A 22,496-nucleotide genomic window follows, 5' to 3' on the forward strand; every position below is an offset into this window, starting at 1 on the left:
CACCGGAGCAAAACGTTTTGCAGCGAAAACAAGCATTCCTCACGGTTTCGGCCTGTTTACTTTCATTTGGTTACAAGTGAATAAACCTGGGTTGATGGACACATGATGTGCTTCAAGACGGGCGGAGCCAGCAATGTGATTGACATCTCCCAGAACCCCCTCCCTCTCACCAGCAGGAGCAGTTTGTCTCTCAGGGTCTTGATGTCATCCTGGAGTTTCTGCTCCTTCACCCTCCATTCCGCCTTGTGCACCTCTCGGCTCAGGTCTCGGTCCAGGCCAAGCGAGTGGCGAGGGGAGTCCAGCAGTAACACCCTCAGCTCGTTCAGACTCCTGAAACAAGAGGACGATACAGTAAAGAATACCATTAAGATTTACCCTTGCCTTCCTGATTCAGGTTAGCCTGGTCCCAGACCTGATTGTGCTCTTGCCAACTCCAATGCTGTCATTGGCATGACAATTCCATAAGGAGTTGGCAAGAGAGCAGAAAGAGACTGGCACCCAGGCTAGATCAAGAGTTGTTTCATCATCAATGACCCAAACCTATCGACGATACAGGGAACATGCTTTATTGAGCTGTGCTAATAAAAGCGTATATATATATACAGTACCAGTCAAACGTTTGGACACACCTACTCATTCAAGGGTTTTTCTTTATTTTGACTTTTTTCTACATTGTACAACAATAGTGAAGACATATAAACTATGAAATAACATATGGACTCATGTAGTAACCAAAAAAGTGTTAAACAAATGAAAGTATATTTTAGATTCTTCAAATTAGCCACCCTTTGCCTTGATGACAGCTTTACACACTCTTAACATTCTCTCAACCAGCTTCACCTGGAATGCTTTTCCAACAGTCTTGAAGGAGTTCCCACATATGCTGAGCACTTGTTGGCTGCTTTTGCATTTGAGCCAATCAGTTGTGTTGTGACAAGGTAGGGTTGGGTATACAGAAGATAGCCCTATTTGGTAAAAGACCAAGTCCATATTGGGCAAGAACAGCTGAAATAAGCAAAGAGAAACAACAGTCCATCATTACTTTAAGACATGAAGGTCAGTCAATGCGGATAATTTCAAGAACTTTGAGTGCAATCGCAAAAACCATCAAGCGCTATGATGAAACTGGCTCTCAAGGAAGACCCAGAGTTACCTCTGCTGTAGAGAATAAGTTCATTAGAGTTACCAGCCTCAGGTTACACCCCAAATAAATGCTTCACAGAGTTCAAGTAACAGACACATCTCAACATCAACTGTTCGGAGGAGACTGCGTGATTCAGGCCTTCATGGTAGAATTGCTGTAAAGAAACCACTACTAAAGGACACCAATAAGAAGAAGAGACTTGCTTGGGCCAAGAAACACGAGCAATGGACATTAGATCGGTGGAAATCTGTCCTTTGGTCTGATGAGTCCAAATTTGAGATTGTTGGTTGCAACCGCCATGTCTTTGTAAGATGCAGAGTAGGTGAATGGATGCTCTCCGCATGTGTGGTTCCCACCGTGAAGCAATGAGGAGGAGGTGTGATGGTGTTTTGCTGGTGACACTGTCAGTGATTTATTTAGAATTCAAGGCACACTTAACCAGCATGGCTACCACAGCATTCTGCAGCGATACACCATCCCATCTGGTTTGCGCATTGGGGGACTACAATTTGTTTTTCAACAGAACAATAACCCAAAACACACCTCCAGGCTGTGTAATGGCTATTTTACCAAGAAGGAGAGTGATGGAGTGCTGCATCAGATGACCTGGCCTCCACAATCACCTGACCTCAACCCAATTGAGATGGCTTTGGATGAGTTGGACCGCAGAGTGAAGGAAAAGCAGCCAACAAGTGCTCAGCATATGTGGGAACTCCTTGAAGACTGTTGAAAAAGCATTCCTCATGAAGCTGGTTGAGAGAATGCCAAGAGTGTGTAAAGCTGTCAAGGAAAAGGGTGGCTACTTTGAATAATACAATTTGTTTAACACTTTTTTGGTTACTACATGATTCCATATGTGTTATTTCATAGTTTGGATGTCTTCACTACTATTCTACAATGTAGAAAATAGCAAAAATTATGAAAAACCCTTGAATTAATAGGTGCATCCAAACTTTTGACTGGTACTGTATATACAAAAAAAAGTATGTGGACACCCCATCAAATTAGTGGATTTGGCTATTTCACTAATTTGGCTATTTCACTACATTTTGCTGACAGGTGTATAAAATCGAGCACACAGCCATGCAATCTCCATAGACAAACATTGTAGAATGGTCTCACTGAAGAGCTCAGTGACTATCAACATTGCACCATTATAGAATGCCACCTTTCCAACATGTCAGTTTGCTCAAATTTCTACACTGCTAGAGCTGCCCCAGTCAACAATAACTGCTGTTATTGTGAATTGGAAACGTCTAGGAGCAACAACGGCTCAGCCGCAAAGTGGTAGGCCACACAAGTTCATAGAACGGGACTGCCGAGTGCTGAAGTGTGTAGCACGTAAAAATAGTCTGTCCTCGGTTCCAAACTGCCTCTGGAAGCAATGTCAGCACAAGAACTGTTCGTCGGGAGCATCATGAAATGGGTTTCCATGGTAGAACAGCCGCACACAAGCCATTGCCAAGCGTCGGCCTGAGTGGTGTAAAGCTCGCCGCCATTGGGCTCTGGAGCAGTGGAAACGTGTTCTCTGAAGTGATGAATCACGCTTCACCATCTGGCAGTCTGACGAACAAATCTGGGTTTGGCGGATGCCAGGAGAACGCTACCTGTCCCAATGCATAGTGCCAATTGTAAAGTTTGGTGGAGGAGGAATAATGGTCTGGGGCTGTTTTTCATGGTTCGGGCTAGGCCCCTTAGTTCCATTGAAGGGAAATCTTAACACTACAGCAAATAGATATAATTTTTTATCCATGAAAGGCAGGTGACACAGTCAAATACTGCAAACTTAGGTGACCGAAGAGTCACTGAGGTACCTCATGTTGCGTTATTGTCTTTTTAATTCATTTTAGCTCATATTTCCAGGCCTAAATGTACTAAGTGCTGTGTGTAATCTCGCTAAACACCTTAGAGTAACATAGAATTCTCAACCATGACAATGCATTGATTTGAAGGGTAAAAAGGCCTTTTGGCCCTACTTTTAATCAGGTTAATTATCTCCATTACCTTAACAGCTTTTAACCTAAGTAGGTTGATCCTCATAAAACAGATGTCTAGTGTACATCTAGTGACTGCATATCACAAAGACAAGTTGCGACTGTTTCGTCAGTCTTTGAAAATGCAAGATTCTAGAAGAAAATTCTGTATATCTAAAGAGTGGGGGCGGTTTCACATGCTTTATCCATCATCTCGTCTCCTTCAGAGGAATGTAAGTTCTCTCTTGTAGCAGTGGGTGGGCTGCTGTGAAAATTCTGCGCTGTGGTGGAAAATCAAGTGTTCTCTCTCTTTCTCTCTCTCTCTGTCAAATTACCTCTCCTTCTTCAGTAACTCCTGGCTAATGACGACCAGCTGTCCCGATGCATCATGGGACTTCTTGGTCATGGACTCGAGGTCGGCCTCCAGGCGTATCTTCTCCTTGACCAGGGTGTCAGCCTTCTTCTCACCTGAGCGAACTTTGCCCTCCAAGGCTGGTGGACCAAGACAGGTTAGAGAAGGATTTAGAGTTAAATGTTTAGTTTGGACCAAACAGTGCTGCAGTGTCGGAGCTTCAAATATGTATATTCAAAAAAGGATATGTATATTCAGTTGCCAGTCAGTGACATTTTTTATAAAAGTTTCATAATTCAGGGATTCTTTTTTTTTATACATGCAATATGTTTGAGTGAACATTCAATCTCAGGCAACCAAATACTTACTGTACATGTAGTTGATAAAGACTGAATGTGTCGTATTTGTCAAGACATTCATAGAGTGCAAAATATCATAAATAGAAGAGATTACATACGCACAGAGCAGGTTCTGGATATCAAATAATGTTAAAGGGATACTTTGGGATGAACTTGTAGATAACATTTTCATGTCTCGGTGTCCAGTATGAAGGAAGTTGGAGGTAGTTTCGCGAGCCAATGCTAACTAGCGTTAGTACAATTACTAGAAGTCTGAGTATCTTGTGCATTGCCAAAATCCCACGGTATTCCTTAAACTAAAACTTCATTCAATGCTCCCATGGGAGTTTATTTGACAATGTTTGGACCACTCAAATCTTCATCAATTGTAGCAGCATAATTTACCAGTTATCTGTGATTTGAGGGCATCAAACTGTGACGTGAGAGTGGAGACCTCTTTTTCTCTTTTCGTCAGGTTCTCCATAGTTTCTGAAAGAAACGTGAAATCACCATTGGTCAAAAACATTGGATCTAACTATGCAATGTCCTCAAAGTACAATCAAAAGCCTACAGAGGTCTGACATTTGAAATACTTTACTATAACACAGGTTTGTTTTAAGGGTCTTTAAAACCATTCTCATTTACATAAAAATATGTGTACAGTAACAACACAACCTAAATAACTAGGTTAACATTTACGATACCTTCAACATTCTGTTTTAGCTTAATCTTCTCCTCTGAGATGTCATTATTTTCTATAACCTGAGTGGGAGACAGAATGGAGAGGTAAAAAGCAAATCCATGACAACTCCGTGCTTCATTTGTTTATTGAGGGCAAAGATGTGGAAACACACAAGGAAGTAGAAATGCATGGATATCATGTGGAAGTGATATTATTTACTCGTGTAAAGAGTGTTTCTAGAAAGTGCTCTCTAATACTGACTGTGAAAAGTAGCTAGCATTAGATCACATGAATAGGGGCTTTAGTTCCACTCTAAGCGCAACCTTAGTTCATTTTATAGTTGGGTCAAAGGACTCTAATCTCATATGGACCACAGCATAGCATCTACAACTAATGCTACCACAGCTATCCCCTGAAGGACTCACGTTGGCATCTTGTGGCATGTGGTGGTCATCCTGCACCGCCTGCAGTTGGTTCTCAGTCACCCTCAGCTTTTCCTCCAGGCTGTGGAGCTCGGCCCGACTCTGGGCCTCAGCTTTCTGCAGGGCCTCATAATCCACCATCTTCTTTTCAGCCAGCTCAAGGCACTCCCGGAGCTCATCCTGGGCCCCGTCTTTCTCTCCCTGCAGCCTCTCCACCTCGCCCACCCTCAGCTGTGCCTTCTGGAGCTCCTCCCGAGCATCTCTCAGCTCCAGGGTCAGCTGGTTGCTCCTGGCCTCCGTCTGGGCCTGGTTCTTCCCGTTCTGGCTGCTCTCGTCCAGCTGGTCCTTGGCGTCCTGCAGGCGGGAGCGCAGATCCTCACGTTCCTTGGCCAGCACAGCCGCCTCGATCTCGTGCCTGGCCTTGAGGTTCTCCAGCTCCAACTGGTGCTCCATGCGCAGACTTTCCATGGTGGTCCTCAGCTCCTGAGGGTCCTGCTCTTGGCCCTCGGCCGAGCCGTTCTGGCTGGATAGCGAGGTCTTCAGGTCCTCCAGAGAGCGCTGGTGGTCGTTGACCAGGGTGTCCAGCCTGACCTTGAGGAGAGGAGGGGATACACGATTATTAATACTAAAAGACACACCCATGCACACACACAGAGTAAAAGAGAGAAAAGGAGAGTGAGAGAGGCCAAATTGTTGGTGTGAGGAAGATGAAAGATTACATTTTAATATAAAAATAAAAGAGAACAGTGCCTCTCACTTTCCAGTTGTCCATCATCTCCATGTTCTCTGTCGTGGCCTGCTGGACTCTCTGCTTCAAATCGATGATCTCCTGGCTCTGTTTGTCCACCGTGGCTTTTAGTCTATTTGTCTCCTCCTGGCCTGCCGCCACTGCCGCCTCATACTTCTCCCTCAGCTGGCTGCTCTCCTTGTGGTGCTCCCGACCCGCTGTCAGGAGCTGCTCCCGGAGCAGGAAGGTCTCCGACTGGGCCACCGGCCCCTGGGTGGCGTACCCGTCCTCGGTTGTGTTGGGGTGAGAGTCTGGGTCCCTGAGCTGGACCTGGAGCTCCTCGATCTCGGCCTGCCGCAGGGCCAGCTCCTCCTCCAGCTGCATTACGTGGCTCTTCTCCTCAACTGTGCTTTGCTGTGGAGGGAGAGAGAAAGCACTTCATTGCTGTAACATGGTTTGTCATTAACGAAACCGACATGGGTGTCTTTCCCGTAGCGTGGTGATGTCATTCCAGGATTACATCATTCAAGCATAAATCGTTTTGATAAAATGCTTGACTAGAGCATGCATGCCAAAGAAAAATAGGCATATTGAGAATCATATAAGCGTACAAAGTGGGCCTGTAGAATACAGATGAAATTCCTTGGTTTGAGGAAGTCCTTTGTTCACAGATATAAAAAAACAAGTAGAGCTTTTAAATCAGCAAGTGCAGTGCAACATATGAGATGAAGTTTGTAAGGAAAATGAAAGGGAAAGCAAGCCATTCTCTGCAGGTTTCTCACTCTACAAGCCAGGCAGAAGCACAAAGCCCATAGCAAACCCCAGACATAACACTACACATAGATAGGCAATCACTAGGAGCACACATAGTAATTAAAGTGTGACATTTACAAACATCCAATTAAAATGACTGAACTCCATATTTGACTGAGCAGACCTGATGGCACGCAGTGCATAGTATGTTAATGTGGCCATTGAGAGAAACGCAACTCTACAGTTGATCGGTTTCTAGGAAAAGGAGTTAACAGAAAGTTCCCTAATAGCATTCAGACAATAATTAAGTCCAAGAAAAATGCAAGATTGACTGTGCAAGATCCACGTCGTCAACAATAGACAATTGAGAATCAAACAGTTTAGATAGCTTAGCAGATGAGCAGAGCCGAACGAAACGACGAGTCCATTTTGTTTCACCTTGGTTCTTTTATCCAACCTCAAGGGTGCCGCATCAAGTCTGCGTCTTCCCTGTAGGTATAAGCAGTATATTTGTAGCTCTATATAACATTCATGATCCAACTGTGCTGTCTAAGTACTTAGCCTTGTGTCTCACCACAAAACGATTGTATAGTTATACACTCAGTGGCCAGTTTATTAGGTACACCCATTCATACTGAACAAAAATATAAACGCAACATGTAAAGTGTTCGTCCCATGTTTCATGAGCTGAAATAAAATATCCCAGAAATGTTCCATAATCACAAAAGCTTATTTCTCTCAAGTTTTGTGTACAAATTTGTTTACATCCCTGTTATTGAGCATTTCTCCTTTGCCAAGTTAATCCATCCACAGGTGTGGCATATCAACAAGATGATTAAACAGCATGATCATTACACAGGTGCACCTTGTGCTTGGGACAATAAAAGGCCACTCTAAAATGTGCAATTATGTCACCCAACACAATGCCATAGATATCTTAAGTTTTACAGGAGGATGTAATTGGCATTCTGACTGCAGGAATATCCACCAGAGCTGTTGCCATAGAATTGAATGTTAATTTCTTTACCATAAGCCGCCTCCGTCAATTTAGAGAATTTGTCAGTAAATCAATTTTTTCAGGCCTCATAACCGCAGACCATGTGTAACCACGCAAGCCCAGTACCTCCACATCCGGCTTCTTCACCTGCGGGATCATCTGAGACTAGCCACCCGGACAGCTGATGAAACAGAGAAGTATTTCTGTCTGTAATAAATCCTTTTTGGGAAAAATTAATTCTGATTAGCTGGGCCGGGCTCCCCAGTGGGTGGGCCTAAGCCCTCCCAGGCCCACCCATAGCTGCACCCCTGCCCAGTAATGTGAAATCCATAGATTAGGGCCTAATAAATGTATTTAAATTTACTAATTTCCTTAAATTAAATAGTTGAAGCTGTTGCATTTATATTTTTGTTCAGTATAGTACTGGGTCGGACCCCCCTTCGCATCCAGAACAGCCAGAATCCTTTGGGGCATGGAAACGTTGCTCAATTGGTATCTAGGGACCTTACGTGTGCCAGGAAAACATTCCCCACACCATTGCACCACTGCCACCAGTCTGTACTGTTGAAATCAGGCATGATGGGGCCATGGACTAATGCTGCTTACGCAAAATTCTGACTCGGGATTCGTCAGATCAGGCAATGTTTTTCCACTCCTCAATTGTCCAGTGTTGGTGATCACGTGCCCACTGGAGCCACTTATTTTTATTTTAGGCTGATAGGAGTGGAACCCGGTGTGGTCGTCTGCTGCAATAGCCCATTCGTGACAAGGATCGACAAGTTGTGCATTCCGAGATGCCACTTTACACACCACTGTTGTACTCTGACGTCATGTTTGTGTTTGTGGCCCACCTGTTAGCTTACATGATTCTTGCCATTCTCCTTCGACCTCTCATCAACAAGCTGTTTTCACCCACAGGAGTGCCGTTGACTGGATGTTTTTTTGTTTGTTGCACCATTCTCGGTAAACCCTAGACAGTGTTGTGCGTTTTTAAGGCCGGACGTTTCTGAGATGTTGGAACTGGCGTGCCTGGCATTGACGATCATACCACGCCCAAAGTCGTTTAGGTCACTCCTTTTGCCCATTCTAACGTTCAACGAACAGTAACTGAATGCCTCGATGCTTGTCTGCTTGCTTTATATAGCAAGCCACGGCCATATGACTCACTGTAGGAGCAAACCATTATCATGAACAGGGTAGTGTACCTAATAAACTGGCCACTGTGTGTATATTATATATAGTATATATAACTGTATAAGATAACATTTTGGTCCTCAGCAGAACTCAATGGAAGTGTGACATTTGTGCTAATTCTAATGCAAAATTATGACCTCAACAGTGGAAACAAAGCTGACTACAGCTGACAACCGCTCCAGCAGTGCACCCTGAGAAATCTAACAAGATTTTGCGAGTGAGCACCAAAAGGAACGTGGAAAAAGTGATCGCTGCAGATGAGAGTTGAAAGCTCGAGACTACCTCCAGGGCCGAGTGAGTGGTCTCCAACACTCCGACACTCTACAGCTGATGGGAAACCGAGTAGGAGTGGGGCTGAGAGCCAAGAGAGATTAGATAGAGGCTGTGTCTCAGGCACCCTGTTTCCTTATAGAGTGCACTGCTTTTGAACAGGGCTCATATGGCTCTGGTCAAAAGTAGTGCACAATAGGGAATAGGGTGTCATTAGAGACGCAGCCAGAGAGAGAGGGAGTGGTTTTCCCATTACGATGACTTACACTCTGATAGCAGAAAAATGTGAACATAATTTGTGCAATAGAGACCATGAGGACAATTCAATTAGGGGGATTTACCAGAGTTGACTAATACAGATCTAATATTCCACAACTTATATACATGTAGCATCATGTTGTTTTCTCAATTCTTATACCAGAATTCATTAATTAAATAATTGATTCAGGTAACACTTATGCAATTTGTTTCTCTCAACATGAAACATAATGTCATGTTCTAGGCATCTGTACAGAGCATCCTTGGCATCCTTGATACATAAATCAGAGCAATGGGACCACATTCTGATTGTAGTCTATGCCGTTTGATGACGTAACTGACATAGTATTTTCTGTATGAGTGACTGTGAGTTTGGGGACCTTTGGAGACAGGTGCTGGACAAGAATGACAAGGACTTGTGTTCAAGTCCCACTGCAAACAAAACAAAAGATACAATGGAAAAGCGCAAAGTAAAATGGATACAGGCAGGAGCTCTAGGCTGGGCTAGCTTTTCCATTTACCCGCTTCACCTCTAATTCTTTCTGAAGCTTTTCTGCTCTCGACTTTTCGAGGAACAGATTCTGCTCAAGTTGCCGAATACGGGCATGCTCCAATTTCGTCTGAGTCTACAGAGAGGGAGAGAGAAAGGAGAGAGACAGAAGGTGGAAAAAAAGACATAGGACAGAAACCTGTACAGGTTGAAGAGACGTGTGAAATACACATCACATGGGATTCTCTGTAACAGCAGTCAACAGATTGAAGGATGAGACATTTTACAGACAGAAACACTGAACATGTGAAATGTCCCTCTGTCTGTCTTTGCTCACTTACTGTTTGACTCGCTATATGTTTGGCACAGCCTTTTGGTCACTCTAACATAACTGTTGTCATTAGCCTACTAGACTTTAATTAACAGCTTTCACATTGCACTATAGGAAGAGCCAAATTTGATCACTTTTGCTAAAGTAATCTTATAAACACACATTCTCATCCCTTCAAAACACGTTTATCAAACTGTTTATCTAAGCTTTTGGTAGACAAATACCTCAAGGTCTCCTTTGGTGATGGACTCCTCCTCCACTCTGAACTGAAGGTCTTCCACTTTCCTGTAATAACACGTCGGCCACTAGGTGTCAGGGAAGTGCCACAGAAGAGCATCACAACCCGACAAAGGCTTTCATTCAAAGCAATTTACAGTAGTGACTGCATACATTTTTGGCATTCATATTTGAGTCCTGTGGAAATTGAATCCAACGACCTTGGCTTTGCTAGCGCCACTCTTACCAACTGTGCCACAGGAACACACCTGGGTCAAATATATATGGTCAGTGCTTGAAGTGGAACGAAATAGGGTGACACCATTTTGGGTGACATTACTCATATTAGAGCGAATGTTCTTTAAAAGGTGCCGATACTCCAGAAGTAGAAAATTTGAGTCGGATTCAGTACTCTGTACAGGAAAGCATTGGCCCACTTCAAAAACTGCATACAGTATGTAAATTCAATCTCTTGAAGAACACTTGATTGAGCATGACCAGTGCAATGGAACCAATGGAATAGTCCCCAAAGTGCAAAATCCTCCCACCTTGAAAACTGGACATGCTAAATCAAGCTCACTTCAAGTATGTGAAAGTGTTTGACATACGTATTTGGCCCAGGTCTGATCACAGTACAGACAACCATGGACGCCTCTCAAATGGCTCCCTATATACCTTATTCACAGCTGAACGTTCCATAGACGGCTAGTGCTGCTAGTAGGTTGGGAGATTATACCGTTTATGATTTTCAATACTGTTTTTTTTGGGGGGGGGGGGGGCACGTGCTACGCCGCAGCTTATAACTATGAGTTAAATATAACTATACTGAACAAAAAAATAAAGGCAACATGCAACAATTTCAAAGATTTTACTGAGTTATGGTTCATATGAAGAAATCAGTCAATTGAAATAAATTCATTAGGCCCTAATCTATGGATTTCACAAGACTGGGAATACGGATATGCATCTGTTGGTCACAGATACCTTTAAAAAATGGGCCTCACAATGGGCCTCAGGATCCCGTCACGGTATTTCTGTGCATTCAAATTGCCATCGATAAAATGCAATTGTGTTCATTGTCTGTAGCTTATGTCTGCCCATACCATAACCCCACCACCACCACAAGGCACTCAGTTCACAATGTTGACATCAGCAAACTGCTCACCCACATGATGCCATGCACGTGGTTTGCAGTTGGGAGGCCAGTTGGACATACTGCCAAATTCGCCAGATTCTCTAAAAACGACGTTTGAGGCGGCTTATGGTAGAGAAATTAACATGAAATTCTCTGGCAACAGCTCTGGTGGACATTCCTGCAGTCAGTATGCCAATTGCACGCTCCCTAAAAACTTGAGACATCTGTAGCATTGTGCTGTGTGACAAAACTGCACATTTTAGAGTGGCCTTTTATTGTCCCCAGCACAAGGGGCACTGTGTAATGATCATGCTATTTAATCAGCTTCTTGATATGCCACACCTGTCAGGTGGATGGATTATCTTGGCAAAAGAGAAATGCTCACTAGCAGGGATGTAAACTAATTTGTGCACAACATTTTAGAGAAATAAGCTTTTTGTGTATATGGAACATTTCTGGGATCTTTTATTTCAGCTCATAAAACATGGGAGCAACACTTTACATGTTGCGTTTATATTTTTGTTCAGTGTATAAGAAATCTAAGATGCTATGCATTTGGTTTGCTAACTTGCTAGCTAAGTGGCTAGATGTCAAGATCAAGCTTCTTGGTTACAGCAAAGACATTCAATCCCCTCCTGGAGCAAGATCCCTGTTGACTAAACAGTTTTGTGCACATTCGGTAATACCGTTTACCGCGGTATGGTACAGAAACAGTATGAACATCTGGATACCGCCTAACCCTAGCGGCTAGCTAATAAACGGTTGTGTCTTTCAAGATCAGAGCATATGACAATGACAATGAGCTAGAAATGTTCTTCTTAGTACCCCAAATGGATTCTGTTTTAGAGTATAGGTGTGCAGGAGTTTTTAATCTACAGGTCACAGGAAGGTTTTTGCATTGGTTTCAATGGCCAAGATGTGAATAAGGTCTAAGGCAATAATAATATCCTGTTGTCATATTTTTATTTTATGACAACAGGATATTGAATAGGGATACCTACAGTGGGGAGAACAAGTATTTGATACACTGGCGATTTTACAGGTTTTCCTACTTACAAAGCATGTAGAGGTCTGTCATTTTTATCATGGGTACACTTCAACTGTGAGAGACGGAATCTAAAACAAAAATCCAGAAAATCACATTGTATGATTTTTAAGTAATTAATTTGCATTTTATTGCATGACATAAGTATTTGATAACCTACCAACCAGTAAGAATTCCGTCTCTCACAGACCTGTTAGTTTTTCTTTAAGAAGCCCTCCTGTTCTCCACTCATTACCTGTATTAACTGCACCTGTTTGAACTGGTTACCTGTATAAAAGACACCTGTCCACACACTCAATCAAACAGACTCCAACCTCTCCACAATGGCCAAGACCAGTGAGCTGTGTAAGGACATCAGGGCTAAAATTGTAGACCTGCACAAGGCTGGGATGAGCTACAGGACAATAGGCAAGCAGCTTGGTGAGAGGGCAACAACTGTTGGCGCAATTATTAGAAAATGGAAGAAGTTCAAGATGACGGTCAATCACCCGCAGTCTGGGGCTCCATGCAAGATCTCACCTCGTGGGGCATCAATGATCATGAGGAAGGTGAGGGATCAGACCAGAACTACACAGCAGGACCTGGTCAATGACCTGAAGAGAGTTGGGACCACAGTCTCAAAGAAAACCATTAGTAACACACTACGCCGTCATGGATTAAAATCCTGCAGCGCATGCAAGGTCCCCCTGCTCAAGCTAGCGCATGTCCAGGCCCGTCTGAAGTTTGCTCCACTCGCCGTGTTTGGAGGAAGAAGAAGGATGAGTACAACCCCAAGAACACCATCCCAACCGTGAAGCATGGAGGTGGAAACATCATTCTTTGGGGATGCTTTTCTGCAAAGGGGACAGGACGACTGCACCGTATTGAGGGGAGGATGGATGGGGCCATGTACCGCGAGATCTTGGCCAACAACCTCCTTCCCTCAGTAAGAGCATTGAAGATGGGTCTTGGCTGGGTCTTCCAGCATGACAACGACCCGAAACACACAGCCAGGGCAACTAAGAAGCATCTCAAGGTCCTGGAGTGGCCTAGCCAGTCTCTAGACCTGAACCCAATAGAACATCTTTGGAGGGAGCTGAAAGTCCGTATTGTCCAGCGACAACCCCGAAACCTGAATGATCTGGAGAAGGTCTGTATGGAGGAGTGGGCCAAAATCCCTGCTGCAGTGTGTGAAAACCTGGTCAAGAACTACAGGAAACGTATGATCTCTGTAATTGCAAACAAAGGTTTCTGTACCAAATATTAAGTTCTGCTTTTCTGATGTATCAAATACTTATGTCATGCAATAAAATGCAAATTAATTACTTACAAATGTGATTGTTACTTACACAATGTGATTTTCTTGATTTTTGATTTTAGATTCCGTCTCTCACAGTTGAAGTGTACCTATGATAAAAATTACAGACCTCTACATGCTTTGTAAGTAGGAAAACCTGCAAAATCGGCAGTGTATCAAATACTTGTTCTCCCCACTGTATATCAAAATAGGATGTTAAATTGCTCTGTGAAAAGTAGTATTTATATATTTATGTGCCACATCTTGTTCACAAATGATTGCCCTAACAAGGACAAACCAGCCAGATTACTCCATAGAAATCCCCAACATTGTACCTTTTCTCTTCTTCAAGCTGATTGGCTAGCTCTACTTTGTCTTTCTGAGTGCTGGCCAACAGAGTTTTGACTTGATGGAGGTTGCTCTCCGTCTCTGTGACATACTGTAATCAGAGAAAACAAACAATATCAGTGATGAAGTGTACCATGCTATCACCAAGAGTGATTTGACAAGTTCTCAGTAAGTAGACAAACACTACTACTACTAATTTAGGCCTGGTTCACATGTACAGTGACAATAGTAACAGAAACATTTATTAAATGAATCATGTTTTCATTGTCAAGTTAAGTAGATTTCTTTGTCAAGTCTGTAGATTATACAATAAGGGTCGGTTTTCCGGGACAAGTTTAGTTTGCTTTTATCTTATTGCAGTCAAGAGCCCAGCCATTGACTCATCAATATGGGCAGACTAATGGCAGACTAATTTAGGACATTTCCCTGGCTGAGCCACAGAGTGGGTGACAGCATGCAGTGACAGTTACAGCATGTATCTGAAATGGTACCCTATTCCCTTTGTAGTGCACTATGTAGGGGAAATTATGCCATTTCAAATACCCCTGTCACTGCACACAACATACTCGCACCCATAGGGCTCTGGTGTAACGTAATGCACTATATAGGGGATATGCCTTTTGGAAGCAGCCACACTGTCATCACTGTATCATCGTTATCACACATTCTGAACAAAACAAAACAGAAACAATCTTTGTCGGGCCAACCTACATTATATAACAACATGCTGGTCCCAGATCTCTTTGTGGTGTGCTGCCAATTCCTATGGCCAATGTGCAATAGCAGCTCAAACAGATCTGGAATCAGACTCAACATGCAGTGGCCCCTAGGAAGAGTAGCTGTTGTTGCTAATGTAACATCTAATGGGGATCTGAATAAACCAATAGACCAAATACTTTCCTTGTAAGGCAAAACAACATTCTTCCAGCGCTCTGTTTCACACAGTCATCACAGTTTTATTGTTTTCGTGAATCACGTACAAGAAAGGTTTGTGTGGCATGCTATTTAATGCTTTGCCATTGCCACTGTCTTGCTATGGTCTTTCTAAGGAAAAATATGAAATTCTCTAAACTTTCTAGTGAAATAAATGCTACTTTATTTCCTAGCCGTGTGCCTTTGACACAGCATGGTGGGAGACAAACTTTGGTATGGCTAGCCCAAGGCTAAGATCCTTTCTGTTTCCGCTATAAACACTGTCACCTGATTGGTTGAGAGCACTGGACTTGCTTCCCTTGGCCACATTCATTTTGCATCGCGGGTGTGTGGAGTTTGCACAATTTTAACCCGTTCCATTAGTGAAATCTCCAACCACCTAGGGCAATGCAAAACGAGTGTGCACCTTGTCTAGCAAAGAGACATCATGGAAGATAACATTGCACTTTGAATTGCTTCATGAATTTGAGGCTCGGGCTTGTTAATGAACGATGCAGATCTCCAGGCGAACCATTATTCACAGGCTAGTACCTCTATGAGTCTAGTAAACAAGGATAAGTACAGTATAGACTAAGTACATGTGTATATGTGTGTGTGGTGTGTTTTGATTTATTTGCTTGCATGAGTGTGAACATGTTTGTATGTGTGTGTACTGTACATGTGTACATGTGCATGCAGACATTCATGTGTCAGTCAGTTCCAGGGATGTACAGCATTACACACCTGCTCCACTACACCCAACTATTTTCAGTCCAAATAAATCCAAAACAGACTGGCACTCAGGCTACTGCCTACCTGCAGGTGCTGGGCCTTGAGGGCGTTGAGCTCCTTCTCTACCTCACAGATGTGGCTGGTGGCCTTGGCCACCTCGGCCCGCTCCAGGTCCCGCTCAGCAAGCAGCTGCTCGATGTGCTGCTGTTTCTCCTTCAGTGCCTCCTGCAGCGCAGTGGTGCCAGAGATCTTGCGGGCATAGCGCGACGACGTCTCCGTGAGCTATGGAGGGGGAGTAGGGAGGGAGGTGGTGGGGGAAGGAGGTGGCAGAATGAGAGAATAATGGAGTGAGAGAAGGAAGAAGTGAGGAAAAAACATAGAGGAAGGGAGGCAGAGAAGGAGATAGGATTAGAGAAAATGTGTCTTGCAGCATTACACATGAACAAATAGATACATACTCAATTAAAAATATAAGGAAAAGGAGTGCTGGCATTACCAAATCACATAAGTTATTTTTATTCTGCATGGATCGGGGCTTTCATGATATGGTTGGATTATTATTTCATTCAGGTTGAGGGCTTTAATTTAGTCTTGGAGCATTAGAAAAACAAATGAGAAAACTAAACATAAATACAGGTCTGGACCATTGTCACGTTCCTGACCTGTTTTCTGTTGTTTTGTATGTGTTTAGTTGGTCAGGACGTGAGCTGGGTGGGAATTCTATGTTGTGTGTCTAGTTTGTCTGTTTCTATGTCAGCCTAGTGTGGGTTCTCAATCAGAGGCAGATGGTAGTCGTTGTCTCTGATTGAGACTCATATATAGGAGGCTTGTTTTGTGTTGGGATTTGGTGGGTGTTTGTTACCTGTCTCTGTGTTTGTGTTCTGCATCAGATAGGTCTGTATCGGTTTTGCACATTTGTTATTTTGTATGTTGTTTATAGTGTTTCACTTGTTCTGGTATTAAACATGTTTAACACTAGCCGCGCTGCACTTTGGTCCTCTCCTTCACCCCTGGAAGAAAACCTTTACAACCATGGGTGGGCAACATATGACACCATGCCGGATCCGGCCCACAAGCCAATAAAATGGTGGATGTCTGTGGATTCCTTTTTTTATAATATATATATTTTTTTATTACATTATTTTGGATAAAAAAGGACTTGACTAAAACTAAATAGAAAGTATGTAGACATGATAATACATATATTTTTCCCACCCGCAAATTACTTTGATGAACAAAGTCCCGATATGGTCCTTGAACCAGAATTGCCTATCCCCGGTAGGCACGTGACACGTGATTTGAACAGATCTGCATTGTCATCAAAATAGTATTTAGTAAGTGAAGAAGGGGACAGACGGAGGGCCAAACTAGGTCCCCCAGGGGCATGTTCACACACACACACCGGAGGCAACGAAAGGTATAGTGACAGTGTGATTACAGCAGACTCTGTTTGATGACAATAGAGAAGGTGTGTCTGTATTGTACATTAGCCCTAGGGCAAGCACTAAGATGACCGCCTGAGTAAGAGCATGCCAGACCGTTATAATTAGAGCGTCCTAATGCTGGCTGAAGGGAAACGGTTAATTAACCCAATGTGCTACATGCCCATCCTATGCCCACTCTTCCAAATATGTCACCTGACTGACAGGATGGGGAGGGCATTCAGAGTACACAGAGAGACATTTTCATCAATACTCATAAGATACCAATACTATCTCTTTGTTTCTCTTGCGTATGTATGTGCTGTTCCTCAATAGCTAACGTGTTTTTAGTATTCTATGTAATGTGTCTCTACTGCGTTCGTCTGTGATTTTTTTATCTTAACATCTTTCTCTTTGGCCAAATATGTATCCTGTATTGCATGTCTCCTTTGTTTTTCATGCAAACATCCCTCTTTGTCCTCTCTAAATCTCTCTCAATCTTTTTCTCTCTGTCTCAGTCTCTTCCTTTCAGTCTGTTTGTGTATGTCAGATTTCTGAGGGTCTGCAAAAATGTGGAGAATGCAGTTAAACACTTGTCCTATTAAACACTTTGGGATCGTTGTCCTCTCTGATCAAGAACCTGGGAGAAGTTTTTAATGGATGTGCGCATACAAGCCCATTAGACTTGCAGTTATAGTCATGAAAATACATTGGTGTGTGTGTATACTTGTGCCTATGTATGCATGTGTATCTCTCACCAGGCCAGTGCGGCTGGGCCGCCCGCCCACCGAGGAAGCCACAGAGCTAACAGAGCTGATAGATGAACTGCTGGGGCTGTGGGCTAGCGACGACACCCCCATTGCCATCCGCTTGCTTTTCTTGGCCTTGGCTGGGCTGGTGGAGGGGAAGCCGATGCGGATCACCTTGTGGATGGGTGCAAACAGGCCAAACCTGGGCGGGCACTGGAAGTACCTGGGTTAGAGGAGAAGGGGGAGGGGAGAAGAGATATCTCGGTACCAATTTATTTGGATAGTTCATCTGTAGACTATCAGTAACATGTCAACTAACTATCTACTAACCCTAACCCTAGCTATAACCCTAACCTAAACCTTAACCCTTAGTTTAACCCTTATTCTAAACCTAGCTCTAACCTTAGGTAGGTAGTACACTTTTTGGAAAAATACCATTGGCAACACACACTACCGGTCAAAAGTTTTAGAACACCTACTCATTCACAAGTTTTTCTTAATTTTTTACTGTTGTCTAAATTGTAGAATAATAGTGAAGACATCAAAACTATGAAATAACCCATATGGACTCATGTAGTAACCAAATAAGTGTTAAACAAATCAAAATATATTTTATATTTGAGATTCTTCAAATAGCCATCCTTTGCCTTGATGACAGCTTTGCACACTCTTGGCATTTTCTACACCAGCTTCATGAGGTAGTCACCTGGAATGTATTTCAATTAATAACAGGTGTGCCTTCTTAAAGGTTAATTTGTGGAATTTCTTTAATTCTTAATGCGTTTGAGCCAATCAGTTGTTTATTTATTTATTTATTTTTATTTCACCTTTATTTAACCAGGTAGGCTAGTTGAGAACAAGTTCTCATTTGCAACTGCGACCTGGCCAAGATAAAGCATAGCAGTGTGAACAGACAACAACACAGAGTTACACATGGAGTAAACAATAAACAAGTCAATAACATGGTAGGAAAAAGAGAATCTATATACAATGTGTGCAAAAGGCATGAGGTAGGCAATAAATCGAATAATTACAATTTAGCAGATTAACACTGGAGTGATAAATCATCAGATGATCATGTGCAAGAAGAGATACTGGTGTGCAAAAGAGCAGAAAAGTAAATAAATAAAAGCAGTATGGGGGTGAGGTAGGTAAATTGGGTGGGTAGTTTACAGATGGACTATGTACAGCTGCAGCGATCAGTTAGCTGCTCGGATAGCAGATTTTTAAAGTTGTTGAGGGAGATAAAAGTCTCCAACTTCAGAGATTTTTGCAATTCGTTCCAGTCGCAGGCAGCAGAGAACTGGAAGGAAAGGCGTCCAAATGAGGTTTTGGCTTTAGGGATGATCAGTGAGATACACCTGCTGGAGCGCGTGCTACGGGTGGGTGTAGCCATCGTGACCAGTGAACTGAGATAAGGCGGCACTTTACCTAGCATAGCCTTGTAGATGACCCGGAGCCAGTGGGTCTGACGACGAACATGTAGCGAGGGCCAGCCGACTAGGGCATACAGGTCGCAGTGGTGGGTCGTATAAGGTGCTTTAGTAACAAAACGGATGGCACTGTGATAAACTGCATCCAGTTTGCTAAGTAGAGTATTGGAAGCTATTTTGTAGATGACATCGCCGAAGTCGAGGATCGGTAGGATAGTCAGTTTTACTAGGGTAAGTTTGGCGGCGTGAGTGAAGGAGGCTTTGTTCCGGAATAGAAAGCCGACTCTAGATTTGATTTTGGATTGGAGACGTTTGATATGAGTCTGGAAGGAGAGTTTGCAGTCTAGCCAGACACCTAGGTACTTATAGATGTCCACATATTCTAGGTCGGAACCGTCCAGGGTGGTGATGCTAGTCGGGCGTGCGGGTGCAGGCAGCGAACGGTTGAAAAGCATGCATTTGGTTTTACTAGCATTTAAGAGCAGTTGGAGGCCACGGAAGGAGTGTTGTATGGCATTGAAGCTCATTTGGAGGTTAGATAGCACAGTGTCCAGGGAAGGGCCGGAAGTATACAGAATGGTGTCGTCTGCGTAGAAGTGGATCAGGGAATCGCCCGCAGCAAGAGCAACATCATTGATGTATACAGAGAAAAGAGTCGGCCCGAGAATTGAACCCTGTGGTACCCCCATAGAGACTGCCAGAGGACCGGACAACATGCCCTCCGATTTGACACACTGAACTCTGTCTGCAAAGTAGTTGGTGAACCAGGCAAGGCAGTCATTAGAAAAACCGAGGCTATTGAGTCTGCCGATAAGAATATGGTGATTGACAGAGTCGAAAGCCTTGGCCAGGTCGATGAAGACGGCTGCACAGTAATGTCTTTTATCGATGGCGGTTATGATATCGTTTAGTACCTTGAGCGTGGCTGAGGTGCACCCGTGACCGGCTCGGAAACCGGATTGCACAGCGGAGAAGGTACGGTGGGATTCGAGATGGTCAGTGATCTGTTTGTTGACTTGGCTTTCGAAGACCTTAGCTAGGCAGGGCAGGATGGATATAGGTCTGTAACAGTTTGGGTCCAGGGTGTCTCCCCCTTTGAAGAGAGGAATGACAGCGGCAGCTTTCCAATCCTTGGGGATCTCAGATGATACGAAGGAGAGGTTGAACAGGCTGGTAATAGGGGGTGCGACAATGGCGGCGGACAGTTTCAGAAATAGGGGGTCCAGATTGTCTAGCCCAGCTGATTTGTATGGGTCCAGGTTTTCCAGCTCTTTCAGAACATCTGCTATCTGGATATGGGTAAAGGAGAAGCTGGGGACGCTTGGGCGAGTAGCAGCGGACCGGGCGGGGCTGCTGGCCAAGGTTGGAGTCGCCAGGTGGAAGGCATGGCCAGCCATTGAGAAATGTTTGTTGAAGTTTTCGATTATCACGGACTTATCAGTGGTGACCGTGTTATCTAGCCTCAGTGCAGTGGGCAGCTGGGAGGAGGTGCTCTTGTTTTCCATGGACTTTACAGTGTCCCAGAACTTTTTGGAGTTAGAGCTACAGGATGCAAATTTCTGCTTGAAAAAGCTGGCCTTTGCTTTCCTGACTGACTGCGTGTATTGGTTCCTGACTTCCCTGAACAGTTGCATATTACGGGGGCTCTTCGATGCTATCGCAGTTCGCCACAGGATGTTTTTGTGCTGGTCGAGGGCAGTCAGGTCTGGAGTGAACCAAGGGCTATATCTGTTCTTGGTTCTGCATTTTTTGAACGGAGCATGCTTGTCTAATATGGTGAGGAAGTAACTTTTAAAGAATGACCAGGCATCCTCAACTGACGGGATGAGGTCAATATCCTTCCAGGGTACCCGGGCCAGGTCGATTAGAAAGGCCTGCTCGCAGAAGTGTTTCAGGGAGCGTTTGACAGTGATGAGGGGTGGTCGTTTGACCGTGGACCCGTGGCGGATACAGGCAATGAGGCAGTGATCGCTGAGATCTTGATTGAAGACAGCAGAGGTGTATTTGGAGGGCAAGTTGGTCAGGATAATGTCTATTAGGGTGCCCATGTTTACGGATTTGGGGTTGTACCTGGTGGGTTCCTTGATGATTTGTGTGAGATTGAGGGCATCAAGCTTAGATTGTAGGACTGCCGGGGTGTTAAGCATATCCCAGTTTAGGTCACCTAACAGAACAAACTCTGAAGCTAGATGGGGAGCGATCAATTCACAGATGGTGTCCAGGGCACAGCTGGGAGCTGAGGGGGGTCGGTAGCAGGTGGCAACAGTGAGAGACTTATTTCTGGAGAGATTAATTTTTAAAATTAGAAGTTCAAACTGTTTGGGCATAGACTTGGAAAGTATGACAGAACTTTGCAGGCTATCTCTGCAGTAGATTGCAACTCCTCCCCCTTTGGCAGTTCTATCTTGACGGAAAGTGTTATAGTTGGGTATGGAAATCTCAGAGTTTTTGGTGGCCTTCCTAAGCCAGGATTCAGACACGGCAAGGACATCAGGGTTGGCAGAGTGTGCTAAAGCGGTGAGTAAGGCAAACTTAGGCAGGAGGCTTCTGATGTTGACATGCATGAGGCCAAGGCTTTTTCGATCACAGAAGTCAACAAATGAGGGTGACTGGGGACATGCAGGGCCTGGGTTTACCTCCACATCACCCGAGGAACAGAGGAGCAGTAGGATGAGGGTGCGGCTAAAGGCTATCAAAACTGGTCGCCTAGAGCGTTGGGGACAAGGAATAAAAGGAGCAGATTTATGGGCGTGGTAGAATAGATTCTGGGCATAATGTGCAGACCAGGGTATGGTGGGGCACGGGTACAGCGGAGGCAAGCCCAGGCACTGGGTGATGATAAGAGAGGTTGTATCTCTGGACATGCTGGTCTCAATGGGTGAGGTCACCGCATGTGTGGGGGGTGGGACAAAGGAGGTATCAGAGGTACGGAGAGTGGAACTACGGGGTCCATTGCAAACCAAAACAATGATAACTAGCCTGAACAACAGTATGCAAGGCATATTGATATTTGAGAGAGACATACAATAAGGCATAAAGTGATTGCAGGTCATGATTGGGAGAGCTAGCTAAAACAGCAGGTCAGATAACAGCAGCTAGTCGGCTAACACAGCAACAGAAGGTAAAAAATGGCGACGACTGGGCAGAGAGGGTCGGATTAACTACACACAGATCCTGAGTTAAGGCACAGAGCCGACAGATAAAACACAAATAAACAGAATGGAGTACCGTGAATTAATGGACAGTCAAGCAGGCATAAGCTATGTAGCCAAGTGATCATAGTGTCCAGGGGCCAGCC

General features: G+C 44.0%; 1 protein-coding gene across 6 annotated transcripts in view; it reads right to left on the minus strand.

Annotated features, from left to right (window-relative positions):
- The window catches only part of clip2 (CAP-GLY domain containing linker protein 2), a 74,023-nt gene that overhangs the window by 4,244 nt on the left and 47,283 nt on the right, over positions 1-22,496 (minus strand). For 3 of the 6 annotated variants that reach the window (XM_055941819.1, XM_055941818.1, XM_055941817.1), the window contains exons 5-15: positions 17,775-17,988; positions 15,680-15,877; positions 13,939-14,042; positions 10,156-10,216; positions 9,632-9,736; positions 5,669-6,052; positions 4,915-5,502; positions 4,512-4,569; positions 4,213-4,296; positions 3,453-3,609; positions 171-330 (exon numbers count right to left, since the gene is read on the minus strand). In XM_055941819.1, the coding sequence (XP_055797794.1) occupies positions 171-330; positions 3,453-3,609; positions 4,213-4,296; positions 4,512-4,569; positions 4,915-5,502; positions 5,669-6,052; positions 9,632-9,736; positions 10,156-10,216; positions 13,939-14,042; positions 15,680-15,877; positions 17,775-17,988 (2,113 nt within the window). Of the gene's footprint in view, positions 1-170; positions 331-3,452; positions 3,610-4,212; positions 4,297-4,511; positions 4,570-4,914; positions 5,503-5,668; positions 6,053-6,829; positions 6,881-9,631; positions 9,737-10,155; positions 10,217-13,938; positions 14,043-15,679; positions 15,878-17,774; positions 17,989-22,496 lie in introns of all 6 variants that reach the window. The other 3 variants (XM_055941822.1, XM_055941821.1, XM_055941823.1) reach the window with 3 other exon arrangements.

Source organism: Salvelinus fontinalis, chromosome 13, assembly GCF_029448725.1.
Source record: "Salvelinus fontinalis isolate EN_2023a chromosome 13, ASM2944872v1, whole genome shotgun sequence".
Lineage (NCBI taxonomy): Eukaryota > Metazoa > Chordata > Actinopteri > Salmoniformes > Salmonidae > Salvelinus > Salvelinus fontinalis.